The following is a 17,680-nucleotide window of genomic DNA, read 5'->3' on the forward strand; positions in this document are numbered from 1 at the left end:
TGAACTAATGCTGCAGTCAGGTATCTCTTTCTGTTTCACAGTCAGCTTTTGGGACCTGGGGAAGCAAAACCCATAATAAGGTCACCTGAAATGAACAGAAGGGAGAGAGAGCACAGCAAACAGCAGCCAGCAAGAGGGCAGCTGTCTTCAGAGAAGAAGGCCGAGCTCAGCTGTATAGGAAGCGTATCTCTGCGCTGGTTCCCACAATCAAAAATGGGGTAGATTCCAAAGCCCAGGCACACTCCCCAGAAATGGCTGTGTGTAGGGTTGCCATGTCCCCCGGAATTTAGGGTAGCCCCTGGATTTTTGCTCCTCCACCCGGCTGCTAAACTCCCCCCGGATTTACACAGATTTCAAATGCGCCGCCCGGATTTTACTCTGAGAAGGAGGGGAAAGTATACAAACCCGTCAAATAAATAAGTAAATGAAATGAAAATTAGCTGCCACATAATTTGCATAATATGCAAATTAGGCCACCCGGATTTGGGAAGCTTGAATATGGCAACCCTAGCCGTGCGTCAGCTAACATCGAGGTCAAAGGAGAGAGAGGTGATCATCTGCTAGTCTCAATCTGTGTAGGATGGTGCAGGACGTGCTTTCCCTCCACTCTTGGGAGAGGGCTTGGTAAATTATGTGGATTGGCCGTCACCACGCTATCCAGATTGCGATTAGCACACGATCACTTCCCCCTCCTCCTACCTTGATGTTTTTCCGATGCACAACCGTGTCTCTTCTCGGGAGCTCACAGGGCTTGGAGCCTGGCTGCATATTCCCCCTATCCAGCTGTGGGTCGTGAGAACAGGCTTTCTGTAAATAAGTGCAGCAACGGCATTATAACCAGAAGCAAGAACTTTGCATTCTGGTTTGCAATTCTGTGGTTTACTCTGGATTTCAAAGGACTCCATCAGGTCTCAAGAACGGGGTTGCCAACTGCCCGTTGTAAATGTTTTTTGTAAGAATAATGTTAGTGTGAGCTGCTGCTGTTTGTTATACCTATTCAGGGAGCTCCCACCCCAAGGGTTCTCTAGAACAGGAGTTCCCAACCTGTGGTACTCCAGATGTGGCTGAACTACAACTTATTGTGGCTTGGGATGATGGGCATTGTAGTTCAGCAACATCTGGATTATTACAGGTAGGGAACACCTGCTCTAGAACAAGGGTTCCCAACCTTGAGCTCTTCCCAGAGCAGCCCCATCCTAGAGCAGACGGGGCCACTTTGAGAAGAGCATCTGCCTGCTTGCATGCAGAAGTTCCCAAGTTCCCTCCCTGGCATCTCCAGATAGAGCTGAGAGAGACTCCTGCCTGTAACCTTGGAGAAGCCGCTGCCAGTCTGTGCAGACAATACTGAGCTAGATAGACCAATGGTCTGACTTGGTAGAAGGCAACTTCCTATTTTCTTAAGGATGGATCTCATACCTTTAATAGTGGTGTAGGAAAGGGGATTTTACAGTAGCAGGTACAATTTTTCTTCCACCTACATGGCAATCTGCAGCCACCCAAAACTCCTCTTGTACACATCTCTTAAAAGTACAGAAGCCCATGTGATAGAAAGGAAGACCATGTTGGATCATGGTGTGGAGAAAGTTGATAGAAAGAAATTCCTCTCTCACACACATAACACTAGAACCAGGGGTCATCCCATGAAATTGATTGCCAGGAAATATAGGACCAACAAAAGGAAGTACTATTTTACACAACGCATAGTCAACTTGTGGAATCCTCTGCCACAGGATGTAGTGACAGCCAACAACCTGGATGGCCTGAAGAGGGGCTTGGAAAACTTCATGGAGGAGAGGTCTATCATCGGCTACTAGTCGGAGGGCTATAGGCCACCTCCAGCCTCAGAGGCAGGATGCCTCTGAATACCAGTTGCAGGGGAGTAACAGCAGGAGAGAGGGCATGCCCTCCAGTCTGTGGGCTTCCCAGCAGCATTTGGTGGGCCACTGTGTGAAACAAGTTGCTGGACTAGATGGGCCTTGGGCCTGATCCAGCAGGGCCGTTCTTATGACCTGAACTACGGATATCTGGGTTCTGTTCCAAGTTCCATCTCAGCCATATCACACTTCCTTGGTGACCTTGAGCCAACCACTGGGCTGTCCTAACTACCCAGAACAGGGGAAGAGCAGTGCCCAGTCGGGATAAAAGGGTCATGCATGATCCCGACTGGTAGTCGAGTGTTTGCAAAGATCATAGTCAGAGGAGGGGAGAGTGACTGTGTGGGAGCCCGGTGGAACTGGCACCAACAACCCACAATGAGTCCCCAGGGTGGACAAAAAGCTGACCTACTCAGCTCCCACTGCCCACACGGTCACTCTATCTTGCTGTTTGGGTTTACACAACTGTCAATCAGAAGCACATCCTACTCTTCTGTCCTGGCCGGGCGTTCCTCCTAACCTGATTAGGACCACGAGATCTAAGTCTCAGCCTAACCTACCCACAGCATTTTGTGAAGAGGAGAGCTGGTCTTGTGGTAGCAAGCATGACTTGTCCCCTTAGCTAAGCAGGGTCTGCCCTGGTTGCATATGAAAGGGAGACTAGAAGTATGAGCACTGGAAGAGATTCCCCTCAGGGGATGGAGCCACTCTGGGAAGAGCATCTCAGGTTCCAAGTTCCCTCCCTGGCAGCATCTCCAAGATTGGGCTGAGAGATATTCTTGACTGCAACCTTGGAGAAGCCGCTGCCAAGTCTGTGAAGACAACACTGAGCTAGATGGACCAATGGTCTGACTCAGTATATGGCACCTTCCTATGTTCCTAAGATATAATGGGGAAAGTCCTAACTATACTGTCTTGATGTCATCAGGGGAGGTCGGGGGTGGGTGGGAAATCAGAATTTAAAAAATGTGATGATAACAATGTTCCCATTCTGACTAGTAAATTAGCTGAACTGTAATTATTTGGTTGTGCTTGCAGGAGTTTATAGTGGGGGCAGATCTGGAGAAGTCCATCACACTTATCCTCCTCACATTTATCGGTTTTCAACTTGGCTACATATCAAGATGAACTGATGAATGTTGATGCTGCTGCTGCTAAGATCAGGGAAAAATCTGGGAAATGTGCTTGGAAATAACGAACAAAGCCTGTTGGGAAATGCATCACAAATGCGAACATAGGAACATAGGAAGCTGCCGTATATTGAGTCAGACCATTGGTCTATCTAGCTCAGTATTGTCTTCACAGACTGGCAGAGGCTTCTCCAAGGTTGCAGGCAGGAATCTCTCTCAGCCCTATCTTGGAGATTTTGGGGATTGAATATGGGATTAAGGAAAAAGCCTGGGGGAAAAATTGGACAGATTGGGAAGAAAAAGTAATGCTTAAAATCACCATGTGGAAAAAATGGAGCCTTGCCATGTACCAGAAAGCGGTTTACATCTGGACTTACCTGATACCCCCGGTGCATAACCTGGTGGTAGTCTATCCTCCCCCGCTCGATCTCCTTCGGAGAGTTGAAAGCCAGATCTTCCGTCACACAGCGTCTTTCCCTTTGGCCTGTGCGGTAGCATTTAAGGAGGTTGAGCGGGGAGGCCTAGCCCTACCTGCCCTGCAACCCTATTTTGTAACTGAATTCATATCCTACAATTTTGGAAACTGGATTTTCGTGAATGTCCATGATATGTCCAACCTCCTGCAAAAAACTTGGGTCTCGCTTTTTGCTCTGCGTTGGCGCAAGTCAGCATGGGGCATAGCATGGTGAGGGAAAGGATCTTTCAATGGCAATATCACACAACTATTAAAAAGAGAACACCCAAACTACTTGAGAGATTTGTTATTCACACTTTTAAAATGGAAGGTTGAACCGGATCTATTTAAAGGATCCTCCTCAGTTAAGCAGCTAAGGAAAACAATTTATGGAGAGATTCTAGAAGTGGGTTTCTTAAAACCTGATTTAGAACGTAAACGCTACAAACACCGCACTTCACAGTACTTGTTGCAACCCGATCACCCTATCGCTCTCTTTAAAGAGAAAAAAGTCCCTTTCCATTTATGGGAAACAAGTTGGCGCTTATACCATCAAGTACTACCACTTAATGCGGCTAAGCCATGGCTCCCAGAGGACCAGCAAGAGTGCCCTAAAATCACCTGCAAACAGAAAGCTAGTGAGCTAGGCAAAACATTCAGGGAAACCCACTCACATTTCTTAAAAGAGTGTGTGGTAGCCAAAAGAGTGTGGCAGGGAGTAAGCAAGCTGTTAGAGTGGCCTGATTTGGAAAAACAGACTTGGGAAGAACTAACCTCGGGTTTGAGCGATAGAACCTCCTTTCGAGGTCCCAGAAAGAAACCTTCAAGGAAATGGGACGGAACGGGTGCCCTCATACTAGGGAATTGGAACATTCCCCTTCTCGTAATCAGTTTAGTAAACCTGTATGTCATTTATGCAATGCTCCTGCATAGGAATAGGGAGGGAAGACGCGACCAAGAGGTTCACGCAGATGAGACAGTAAATCTCTTCTGGAAAAGTTTGTATGGTTATGTGCAAAAAGACAAGAGTATCTCTTCTAAACAGCAATGGGACAAATTGTGGAAATGGACGTCGGACGTAACCCCCCCAATTACCTGATGTGCCTTGGAATCCCCCACCCCCGAGTTACAGTACTACCTGCATATACTTCATAACTTGTGTGTTTCCAAATCCTTGTGTGTAAATCTTTGTAGATATATCATGTACAAACAACCACTTTGTATATAATTGTGCTTTGGCAATGTACTGTATGCTTTGGTAGTTTGTTGGTTCAATAAAAAAATCTTGTCCTATTAAAAAAAAATAAAAATCTTGTCCTATCTTGGAGATGCTGCCAGGGAGGGAACTTGAAACCTTCTGCTCTTCCCAGAGGGGCTCCATCCCCTGAGGGGAATATCTTCCAGTGCTCACACTTCTAGTCTCCCATTAATATCCAACCAAGGCAGACCCTGCTTAGCTATGGGGACAAGTCATGCTTGCTACCACAGGACCAGCTCTCCTCTCCTTCTGTCTTCTGTCTTTTAACAAAACAATACAGTGTTTGAGGAACAGCCAACTCTTTGAAGTTATCTTTGCAAGTTTATATTAGTGCATTTATAGGTTTGTATTTGAACCGAAACAAGAGAAAAAAAGATACAGCCAACTCTTTGAAGTTATCCTTGCAAGTTTATATTAGTGCATTTTATAGGTTTGTATTTGAACCGAAACAAGAGAAAAAAAGATATGCCCCAGTTACCAAAGAAATTTAACATGAATGCACTTTCATCAAGGGGATCTGCATGACGAAGCAGGCTTCCATACCTGGATTTTGATCTTATCTGCACACTCATAAGGGTGCTGTGCAGGGTAAGGAAACCTCTGCCCAGCACCTGGAGGAGTCTGAGCATGCATCATGGAACAGAGGATGAAGAGAGTCAGCTTTAACAGAGCCAGTGGCCTGTTGGTGGGGCAAACTCAAAACATCTCTTCTGCCTTTCACCTCCAACTCTACTTCAACAGGTAAGTGGTGGTGGTTGTGTGTGGCTGCTGTGGTCAAGGACTTTAGTCCTGGTTAAGTGAGAGTGAACCTGAAGTTTCCAGATTCTCTCAGGGGCAATCTGATGAGCAGGATAGGGGTGGTGGTGGATATTGTCCAACAGACCACACGTCTGATGGACTCCTCCAATAACACTGGAGGGGAAAGGGACAGGGTGTTTTAAGACTACAAGTGAATGCTTGTAGCAAACAAAAACCTACTCAAAGTACTTCCAGTGTTAGGTACGAAACCAGCCAGAGTTGGGTAGGTGTAGAATCCAAGGGAAAGAGTTGTAGTATTCAAAGACAAGGACAGATATGATGTCCAGAGAGGCAGTTGCAGCCTGTTTTTTCAGTGCTCTTGCTGCTGGCTGTTTGTTAGCCCTGCCTCTACTCCAGGACTGGGAAACAAGTAACTAAAGCTCCATTCAAAAGCTGGCCTGGATCACAGTGGGGATGGGGATAGCCCAGTCAGTTTTATGATATCTGGGCCAGTTGCCAAAATATCTGAGCAGAGGCCAGTATCTGGGGCTGCATTCCAAGGTTTTCTGAACACAAGTAAGCTCAGCATCGTAATTCTTGATCAGGGCAGCTTCTCACAATTGCCTATAAGTACTTGAATGATTTGACTAGCAAGCCAGAGATGGCCGGTTCGAATCCCCAGTGGTATGCTTCCCAGACTATGGGAAACACCTATACTGTATCGGGCAGCAGTGATACAGGAAGATGCTGAAAGGCATCATCTCGGACTGCATGGGAGGGGGCAATGGTAAACCCTTCCTGGATTCTACCAAAGATAACCACAGGGCTCTGTGGTCGCCAGGAGCCGACACCGACTCGACAGCACACTTTACCTTTACTTGCAAAGTAAATAGGAGATGAACTGGTGGTTTTGGGGAGTGGTTTCAGCACTCCCGTCGGGCATGTTGCCTGAAGCCACCAATGCACCCGTTCCCCCCCCCCACTTTATTCTCCCAAGAATCTCCCCACAACTTAAAACTTAGGTGTTAAGTTGGGCAGAAAATCTGGGCAGAGCGGGGGAGGATAGGTTCTAACTGGGAACATCAGCAGCTTCAGACTACATGCCCGACAGGAGCACATACTCCCAGGGACATCCAATTCCTCTTCTACCTACTCTGTAAGAATGTATGGGCTACTTTGAGAAGCCCCCCCCTCCATTAGTGTGCATGCTTGAATGGAGGGGCCCATGCTAAGGATGGGACCAGATCAGTTCCAGTGCACCATTCCATACTCGGCTACATGAAGGATTCCAAGGTCAAAGTGAGGGCTTCTTCCGTAGCTGCCCCCCCTTACTTAAGAAGGAGGAGGGTGAGGGTGGCAGAACATGGAAAGGCAAGGTGGAAACTTGGCAGTGGCAGGGGTGGGGTCTGCTCTCATACAAACCTCCCCGTGTGGCTCTTCTCCCCACACCAGAATCCAGGCACATGCTCAGCCTGCCAACATCAGCTCTCAGCAGGTTTCTCCCACCCTAATTCCAGGGCTGGGTGTACTCCCCATGTCTGATAATGTATTAGAAAAAAGCAAGGACAGAGGCGTGCAGCTTGCTTGTGCATCAAGCCCCGGTTGGGCAGGCCAAGCCTGCTGTACCCAGATTCTGTCCCCAGCTTCAGGGAAACACCCTCCTACCCAGATGGCGCTTGACAGATGATCAAGCTCCCTGCCTCCACACTTACTTCCATCTAACACACCATCAGATACAGGGCGTATGCCCAGCTCCCTAAATTGGGTTGGAGAAATCTCCTAGCCTAATCATGACCATGAGGACAGCCCTAGTATCTGCCAGCACCAGCCACAGAGGCACATGGAAAGTTTTTGCTTCTAGTTCTGTCCCCAGGGACTACAGTGTTTTTGAAGACCTCAGCTGGCAGCTCTAATTTGATTTTGCAAGGGCGAGCCAGTGGGAGACGTTTCCAGTTGTCCCCACTTTGTGGAATATACTGCAGGAGGGGTTTTCACTCCTCACTCTGGGCCACACTGGACTGGCCTCATCCCAACCTGCCCCATACACATAGGGGTGAAGGAAAGCATATTTGCCCGCTCAAGTGTGCCAGATCCGCTTCCCAAGATGTCCCGCAAAACTGTAATATGGCCTATGTGCATAAAATCCATTGCTCCACACTTAAACGTTATGGTCCCATGTAGATAGCCAGGGATGTCAGAGGCAGAGCTGGCACAGGGAATACTCTTACTCCCCTCCATCTACATGGGCCAGATGGGAGTGGAGGATCATCTGATCTGAGCCCCCTTTTTAGGCAAATGGCGACCAATATTTATTTGTTATTTCTCTGTATAAACCACCCTGAGCCATTTTTGGAAGGGTGGTATAGAAATCAAATCAAAACAAAACAAATCAAATCAAATAAATAAAACCTTACGTTTCTGTCAAACATTTGGCTACTGATGGCTGAATGTTTTCCTGCTTATTATTCTTGAAGAGCTGATGAAAGTTAGGATGGTTTGCTGTATCTTTTTATGAATATGGCCTTGTTGCTGTTTTCCATGGTTGACATCCAGACTAATGCTGAGCTCACACAACAAAGTTTTGCACCCACAAGAAAATAGTGGCTGCATTCACACGTAACGTGGAACCGCATTGAATGGGCCAGAGATTCCACGAGCATTACATCCGGATGCATGGAAGTGCAGTTTGCAGCGGCAACACACCCAGTATTTCAGATTTGTAACTCCAATCCGAACCCCTGGGTTGTAGTGAGTTTTGTCACCACAACCCAAGGTTGGACGCAGCCTGCAGTACATCCAAATTCGGAACTGCAGGCTGTGTCCCCTGGAACTGGAGTTGAGGGAGGAAGCTCCTCTCTCAACTCCAGCGTGATTGGCTGTGCAGGCTGTCTTTCATGGAAGAAGGAAGCTCGCACAACCAGTTTCCCCTCCTCTCTGCAGTCTCCCTGACTACAGAAAGGGAGCTCTCCATCACTTCCGAATTGGACGGGAGAGCAGGGGAAGTGGAACTGCAGGTCCACTGGGATTTTGTTACATGCGAATACGGCCAATAGAACTGAGAGCAAAATCCCCAAGTTGTGTTCTTTTGCAAACATTCCTTGCAAAGCAAACGGCTGGAGGAAGTGGCTTCCCAGCAGAAGGGCACACCACCAGTTGTGCTCTTTGTGGTGCAGGGATGTCAGCAGTAGCTTAACACTAGACTATAACACAAGCTCTCAATGCAGCTGAGCCAGAATAATATGTTTGAACAAGCGTAGCGTTAGTCTGGATGTCAGCCCTTTTTTTCTATATTTCTTTTATTTCACATACTTCTGTTTCATTGTGCTGTCTGGTGTGTTTTAGGAAAACTATTAAGCCCCCTTTAATGCCAAAGTGGAAAATAAGCAAGATTAAATTGCATTTTTAATTAGTGGGAATAATTATTCTGTTACATATAATGTTACATATAATGGGCTGGATCAAGTGCATTTAGTTTGCAGTAAGCCACAGTTTCAAAAACAAACACCGTTTCTTATCAATGGAACAAAGTCTGAGAATATTTGTTCATTTGGAGCAAATGAATTGGTTGCATGCTGTTTGTTTTATGCCGTAAAAGTAAACTGCCAGATGAACAATAAACTGAATTTCAAACAGGGTTAAACTGAAAATAAACTCAATTGTTGGTCCCAGGAGTCATAAACCCATACTGTTTACAATTCGTTTTTCTTTTCAACGGAATAGGCTTACCTTCAGCTACTGCCCATGGGAAGCCAAGACATCACTGTTCCTGTCTCTGGTAGATCAAAATGCATCCCCCGCACTCATTTATATTTGGGCAAATATTCATTACTTAAGATAAAACGTACAAAATTACCTTTTTGCTTATTTAAAATTGGCAGTGGTGGAGAAGGCCAGGGACTTCTTCCCACTGAGCCCTTGGAAGGTGGTTGGTTGGCGGTAACCGTGGCTGCCACCTCTGCTGATTTCTTCTGCGCTACTTTGTCCTTTGTCTCTTCAACACTGACAGCAGAGGAAGAAGGTGGATCAACGCTAACTTTAGGTGCAGCAAAGGAACACTTTAGGTAGGAGGCAGAGTCAGCTAGGTTTTCCCTGTTCATCCTGCTCTCCTTGGAGCTACTTACGTTGTAATTTGAGGCCCCGCGGCTTTCATTTCTGGAATGGTTCTCTTCCTGAATAATGTCCATAATAATCGGTTTCATTAAGGGAGAGTCGTGCTCCCGCTTAGGACTCTCCTCAGAGGCCGACGAAGCATCACACGACTCAATGATGAGCTCGCTGTCCAGTTCGGCCTCCCGCTCTTCCCTCAAAATGCTGTACTGTATCGAAGGAGAAGCTGGGGAAGGAGGTGGGCCTCCGGCATGGCTGAAGGTCATATAATTGGAGTGGAGAACCTCTTCGGCCGCGAGTGGGTCTTCCGAGACCAGCTCGATCTCGGAATCACCAGACTCAGCACTGCTCACTTCATTATCTAAGGGAGCGCCACCAGCTGGGAGTCCTGCCACCTTGCTTTTTGGATCTCGTCTCTCTGGGGCAACAGCTGCAGGTCGTTGGCCTTCAGGCAGCTCATGATGGGCAAAGCCTTTTGCTTCTTTAATGGCACTGATGAGTTCCTCTTCTGATAGGCTTCCTTTCCCTTGAGACTCTGAGCCAGATGGTTCTGGAATTTCAAGAGAAGATAGACAAAGAAAGAAAGAAAAATGGGGGGAAAGAGAAGATGAAAAAGGAGAAAGCAAGGGGGAAAAGAAGAACACATTTTGGTTAGCAAAAAAACATAGCTCCCAACCTCAAGTTAAAGAGCCCACAACACACAAGGATCTTCATACACTACTCATAAAACGTACATGAGGAAACTCAGGCATTTCCTCCATAGAGATGTACATGAACCATTTCCATGAGTCTTCTCAGAATGAAGATGCATTAACTTCCCCTTGGTATCTTGCAATTACAAAGCAAGCATTCAGGATGAAGGATATCTGATAAGCTTTCATTCTTCCCACTTCTGAGTTATGAGAAGTTCAGGGCAAAGGCCCACAACATCTGGTGATCCAAGGTTAAGAACCTCTGCCTTAGAGAGACTTGTGCATTAGAATGAATCCTTTTTAATTATTCAAAGATGGGAGTTCCCAACCAGTGGTACTCCAGATGTTGCTAAACTACAACTCCCATCATCCCCAGCTACAAGCTACAGTTCAGCCACATCTGGAGCACCATTGGTTGGGAACCCGCTCTGAGAAATCACAGAAGCCAGAAGACCTTACAGAGTCCAAGTGAGGGACTTGAGTGTCCTGCCCTTGTCTCTTTTGTATTGCTACATTTGTTTAGTTCCTTGCACTACATCCCAATTTTCCCCATCTTCACAACTGTCCATCCTTCCATTCTCCCATCCCTAGCAATTTTCTTTTCACATTCCATGACAGCATTGATCTTGGCAGCAGAATACATCCCACGAGTATAAGAGGATAGCCACATATTTTATTATGCTAATTTGTTTTTCCTTAACACAGAAGTTGGGTTACTTTGGGGCAGAGCTGGCTGTGATTTTATGGCTCAGAGTTATACACGCCTATGAAGACTAGCAAGACATCATCTGGAGAAAACGTCCAGATCACTTCCACTGCTACAATAAGAGAAGGACCTTCTTCATTGTTAATTAAAGCAAAGACTTTGAAAACCTGACACCCATTTGGGAAACACTGTTGGTCTACTGAATCAGTGCATCCCACCAAACATTCAAGGTCATGTATATTCCATTATTGCACTGCACAGGCCTAGATTTTGTGTGGGGTGCAGAACTGAGCATTCTGAGACTCACAGCGCTCATTTGAAAAAATAATAATTGTGTTTAGGCCTTGTGAATATGAAGATGGGTTTAAATGTATGTGGGTGATATTGCTCAGCCATCTGCTTACTGGGTGACCTTGGACCAGTTTGATATCTCTCAGTTCTCCATCTGCATAATGTGACTAACAAACTATCTCACAGGGTTGTTATGAGGAGGAATGAGACCATTTCCTAGGGTCAGGGAATTAATACCTTACTTAGCCTTTTGTCCATCCTCATGACTAGGCGAAGCAGAACAGGTCATGCAAATAGATGTAAATAAGCACAGATCACAGGTCAGCATGCTGACTAATGCTGACTAATGCTGCAGTTGTGCAAGGATGTTGCACTAGTGCTAGGCTAGTTATGCTAAGTCTGGTGCCTGCATTCCAGACTAGCGTTGTTATAGTACAGGGCTGCACAGCTGGGCCCTGCTGCAGATGTGGGACATAAGAACAGCCCAGCTGGATCAGGCCCAAGGCAGCCCATCTAGTCCAGCATCCTGTTTCACACATCTTGCCTCTGAGGCTTGAGGTGGCCTAGAGCCACAAGACTAGGATAGACCTGTCTGATAGACCTGTCCTCCATGAATTTGTCTAAGCCCCTTTTAAAGCCATCCAAGCTAGTGGCCATCACCACATCCCATGGAAGAGAATTCCATAGAGTACTTATGCGCTATGTGAAAAAGTACTTCCTTCTGCTGGTCCTAAATTTCCTAAATTTCCCAGACTAGAACTCCAATCATCCTTGGCCACCACGACAGGGGATGATGGGAGCTGTAGTGCAACGACATTTGGAAGTAAGTAAGTAAGTTGTGCAGCCCTGTGCTAGCACAAGTATGTTTGCCCTTGCACAACAAGTTCATGCCTCATATGCTTTGCAGGGAACTTCTGAGCAACAGCCCAAGAGTGGAAGAGTCTAGTTCCAAAAAACCTCGTAATTTAGCACAGCTACGCGGTCTTCACCAGAACAATTTTTTTGTTGTTGAGCCACTTCAAAATTAGTCAGGATGCCAGCCACAGAATTTGGTTTTTTTCAGCTCAAAATTTGGCCTGTCTTTTGATTTGTTGATATTGTTTTAGGTAAGAGCTACACCGCCCTAATGATGTACCAGCTGATACTAGTTTTACCTCACCATGAAGTAGGACAAAGAACAGAGTTCCTCCGAGGATATGCTCTCCTCACTTCCCTCCAAACATCTGGAGTTCTATGCAAGGGATCTGGTTAACATGCAGACTTCAGCCCTGGCCATTTTTAACCAATTGTTCACTTTACATAGGAAGCAATGCAACCTCTGGTGGTCCCAAGGTTGGGAACCTTGGGTCCAGTGTACCCTCTAAGGCGTGAGCGTGTGCATGCACACACAGGTTTTTTTGTGCCCACTCAGTTAATGTTAGATCCTGCCCAGGTTGAATCCCTTATGCAGCATCGTGAGCAAAGATTCCAGGCCATATTTCAGAACAGTGTTCAACAACGAATTATTCAAAATATTAGAAGTTAGCAAGGAATGACAGTATAAACTGGGAATTGTTTAAAGCTCTGTGAATTTCTTGTTCATATATTAAAAATTAAATATTTTTTATTTTATTTATTTTTATTAAAAATATTTTATTGTTTAATAGTTTTATATTGTTCTAAATGTTTTGTAAACCGCCTTGGGATTCTTTTAATGAAAGGCGGTATAAAAAATCTAACAATAAATCAGGAAGGCTCCACTCTGAATGCACGTGTGTACACACTGCCTTGATGGCGCCGCCCAGAACAAAACTCATTTTGCACAAAGAATTTTTAAAAAATTAGAAGGAACACTGCTTGGGTCCCCCAGGGATTTGCAAATCATCTTCAAAGAAAGACATACTCAGGCCTGCACCTATGAGTGCATGAAGTCTTTACCTGTTCCTGAAGAAGGTGGTGTTATAGACCCTGGGCTGTCATCTTCTGGCTCAGACACAGTCACCGTTGGAACGACTTCATGGCTTGGTTTGAGGCCTACCTCTTGTTTTTCTGGACTTCTCTCCTGCGTAACAGACTCCTCTACACTTTCTATCTCAGTAAATGTAATCTTGACCGGTGCTGTCACTGAGGCACGGTATTGATGGTCACCAAACATTTCCGATGCAAAAGTTGACCCCTCCGATAGACCTCTCCCTTTCCCCTCAGCAGCTGTTCCCTTAGCTCCAGTTAGATCCTCTTGGCACTTATTTGACAAACTTGGAGGGCCCACATCTCCCAAGCCTGTGTCACACCTCTCTTGGTATTTGATCTCTTCTGATCGACTGATGTCCATGTATTTATAAGCTTCTGATTTCATCTGTTCCGTGGAATCAGCTAAGGTTTTGTTGATGTCGGTGCATTCGGCTGGGGTCATCTCTATTCCCGAATCGGAGCTGAATAAACCACGAGATTCAAAAGAAATCCCATCCTGGACATGAAATCCCTCCATACTGTCTGAAGTAGTCACATGGACGTCCCCTTTGGGCTGAATTCCGGTGAAATAAGAGGAATCCTGAGGGGATGTATAGAGGTCATCAGAAATCAGGGAGGTGTAAAAGGAGCCATTGCCTCTGTCCGGAGACTTTGAAGAACTGAAATCATAGAGATGAGAGGCTGCCATACCTCCTAAAAGAAACAGAAATAGAATTTAGTGGGGAGAAATTGTTGTCCTAGCTTGAGAGACTTTATTGCCCATATGAATAATCACCAGTATGATGCTGGCTGATGTACAGATCAACGAAGTGCTTGCACAAGTGTCTGCACACTGCAAGGATGTTGCACAGTCTAGTTGTGCTACGTCTGGAGGTTGTGTTCCAGACGACGATTGCTGCACTAATGCAAACATTCTTGTACTTGCACAACAAGGAGGTCATTCAGACAACCTAAAATAAGTTTCCTACCCAGCTTTTCCTCCAACCTTGCTTCCACACAATCACTTCTTCTTCCTCCTACCTAGTTGTTTGCTCCCACACAACTCAAAACTGGGAGCACTCACAGCTCCCAAACCTGAATAGGAGAAGTGTCCTACCCAGTTTTTGCTTGTGTGAACGGCCTCATGGTGTGCAACCTGTGGTGCACCTCCTTCCGCAGGATCTCTTCATTTACACTGCAGGGAACATTTGTGCGATTTTGGGATTTTGCACAACTACACAGTTGTTTTGCTGGTGTGCAACCTCCTTGTGCCAGCACGTTGTTAGTCTAGATCCAATATAACTTAACAGAAGAGCCACTGGTCTGGAATTGCCCTCAGTAACTCATTTAAGACTTTCACACAAACATAAATTGGGTAGGGCGAGAGTCCTACATAGCTTCGGGAGCCATCTGCACTCCTGATTTTCAGCCATGAATTAGCAGAAACCTAGGCAGAAGGCAGTGATCATCTGCAAGTCAGGAGTTGGGAAGGACAGAGCCATCTCAGCATTCTATTGAGGGGGGACGGAAAGCAGGACCCGACTATGATATGCTGAGGCCCTAAGCTATGTCAGGCTTAAAAGGCCCCATAGCATTACTCCTCCAAATGATTCTAACAAAAAGGACAATGAAAACAGAAATAACAAAGCTTTGTTTTTTACTCCCTCCAATATTCCTCCGGATTTAAGTTCCTGAGGATGGTGCAGGGTGCTAGGCAAACCATGCACTCCTGGACACCACATCTCCTCCACAAGGCCTAGCCACAACACAAACAGAAAGATCGCCTTTGATAACCCTGCTCAATACAAAGGCAGATTTGTATATGATGCCGGCAGAATTGAGACACACAGGAAGAAAGCTGGTGCCTCCAGGCAAACAGTAGCCAATTAATCTCTTGTGTGGCCACCAATTCACCCAGCAGGCCCGATTTCTGACCAAACAACACAGCATCATTTTCCAGCAACCGAAGAAGTTGTCTTATCCAAACGGTTGCTCGGCAGTCACCTTTGAACCCAGCTGCACCAAATCTCCTTACAACGAGCCTGTAATTTCCCTTTCTAGAAATGCAAGAGCTTTGCAGGGAAGAGCCATAGCTCAGTGCCTCCCATCAGTCCACAGAATCTGCAAGTAAGGCTGGGAAAGACACCTGACAGAAACCCCGAAGAGCTGCTGCTGCCAGTCAGTGTAGACAATGCTGGCTTAGATGAACCGATGAATCTTTCTAGGTAGAAATAAACTGAGGGCTCCGCAAAGCTTCCACACAAGTTCCAAGCGCAATCTGTACATGCTGCAGCTTCTATGCTACTTCCTAGCAGGGACCACATGCGAGTTCCACAGCACCACCTGCTGGCCAGCTCACCTTTTCCCAATGGTGCATGGGATGTTTCCGGGATGTGCACAGAACCGGGCGGGAGAAGTTCGAAGGCGGGGAGGGGATATCTCTAAGGGCCCTCCCTCCACTTCCCAAATCCCCTTTAGTAAAGGCTCAGTCGGGACGGCAGCAGACCTCCCTGCCGCCCCATTCCCTCTTTGGCCAGAAGTGGCTGGATTTGCCGGGTGCATGTGTGCACACTAGGCGCGCACATGCGCATGTCGGAACCTTTACTAACGGAGCGCCGGTGGAGGGAAAGGGGAGGGAGGGGTAAGTGCACCTTCCCCTGCCCTTAGAGTCACCCCCCTGCCCCCTGCCTTCGAGCCCCCAAACCGTCCGGTGTTTGAACCTGTTTGGTGGCCTGTAAAAGGGCCTCTGAACAGGTTCACGCACAGCTCTATATTTCCCATTATGACATTTATGGCTACTGGAGGAAAGTGTGGGCTCTTCTCAGAACGCAACATCTGGCCAACAAGCACTGCTGCAAAAATCATGCATGGTCCCTGCGCGGCATGTGTACAGAGGATAAGATTGTGCTAGGAAGTAGCATGAAAGCTTGCAGCAGTGTGTGTACAGGGAGTAAGACTGCTCACAGAAATGGCATGACAGCTTTGAACGTCCCACAGGTTATTGCCATCTGGAAAGGCCCAATGATCAGATTCAGGGCAACACAGCTTCATATGTACACCCATATAGATTTCTGCCCCAGCCATTTCAAGATGGATCAAGTTAGTGTGAAAATGGGCAGATCATGTAAGCGTCAGTAAAGGCAAAGCATGCCGCTGAGTCGATATCGACTCCTGGCGCCCACAGAGCCCTGTGGTTGTCTCTGGTAGAATAATAATAATAAAAAGAACAAGAGATCCAGCAAAGCAGATGCAGCAGGCTGTGGTGCTTCTGCACAAGCAGATGCTCTGGAGAAGTAGGTAGTTCCAGCCTGCTGCTCAGCATGGAGGCTGGGATGTTTACTCGCAAGGAAGTATGCCAGCCAGCCGCTCCAGGCAGCAAACGTTCAAGGTCAAAATGCCTTGTGATGTTGGTAGACACCACAAGGAACTGCACAGGACACCATAGTTGGGTGTCATGGGAGCTGTAGCCCAGCTACAACTGGGGACCCAAGTTTGAGAACCTCAACATATAGAAAAGGAGTCTCTAAATCTCTTTTACTATCCCTTAGACCTGGAACTCCTTCCCCAGTCATGCATGTGGTGCCACCAAGACCCTCTCTCTTCCACAGAGCTATGGCTCTTCCCTTAAACCTCGCCTTCCAAGGGTAACTAACTCAATTCACTTGCAGGTTGGTTGCACATTGGTCTCTGCGTCATCTCGGAGAGATCACGTTACTCCTCTGTTGGTGGAGCTACACTGGCTGCCAATAGGTTTCCGGGCAAAATACAAAGTGCTAGTTATAACTTACAAAGCCCTAAACAGCTTAGGCCCGCCCCTGGCTATCTAAGAGAGCATCTTCTTCACTATGAGCCCCACCGCCCATTGAGGTCACTTGAGGAGGTCCGTCTCTAGCTGCCGCCAACTCGTTTGGTGGCTACACAGAGACGGGCCTTCTCAGCTGCTGCCCCAAGATTGTGGAATGAGCTCCCTAATAAGATACGAGCCTCCCCATCTCTAGCAATTTTTAAGGAACTTCTGAAAACATATCTCTTCAACCAAGCTTTCTCAGCTTTTTAAAACTTGTTTTTAAATTGTTTTGGCTCTTTAATTGGTGTTTTATGATGTCTTACTTGTTAATTATTTTATGCAGTATTATAATTTCTGTTTTAATTGTTAATTGATTTTAATGTAAACCGCCCTGAGCCTTTTGGAAGGGCGGTATAAAATTCTTAATAATAAATAATAAAAAATAAATAAATTGCCCCCTAGCCCACCGGCCCCTGCTCTCTGTGCTTCTGTTGATATTATGAAGCTCCCTTATGCCGAGTCTAGACCAAATATTGTCTACTCTGACAGGCAGCAGCTCTCCAGCCTGCCTACCCCTGCTAACTGAGCAAAGGGACACCTGTTAAAGTGGAGATTCTCTTATATTTAGCACGGGGAGAACAACTGGCCCTATTCAACCACAGCACAGCATCCCTCCCGTGGCTGTTGCTGGTGTTTACCTTAAGTTTCTTTTTA

The 17,680-nt window shown here is 46.5% G+C and overlaps 1 protein-coding gene across 2 annotated transcripts in view; it reads right to left on the bottom strand.

Annotated features, from left to right (window-relative positions):
- Nucleotides 1-17,680, bottom strand: part of RTN1 (reticulon 1) — a 199,575-nt gene that overhangs the window by 87,616 nt on the left and 94,279 nt on the right. For both annotated transcript variants that reach the window (XR_008312043.1, XM_053276656.1), the window contains exons 2-3: nt 13,168-13,893; nt 9,308-10,111 (exon numbers count right to left, since the gene is read on the bottom strand). Coding sequence is in view for 1 of the 2 variants with exons in the window: in XM_053276656.1 (XP_053132631.1) it covers nt 9,308-10,111; nt 13,168-13,893 (1,530 nt within the window). In the remaining variant the exon portion in view is untranslated. The remainder of the gene's footprint in view (nt 1-9,307; nt 10,112-13,167; nt 13,894-17,680) is intronic.

Source organism: Hemicordylus capensis, chromosome 1, assembly GCF_027244095.1.
Source record: "Hemicordylus capensis ecotype Gifberg chromosome 1, rHemCap1.1.pri, whole genome shotgun sequence".
Classification (NCBI taxonomy): Eukaryota; Metazoa; Chordata; class Lepidosauria; order Squamata; family Cordylidae; genus Hemicordylus; species Hemicordylus capensis.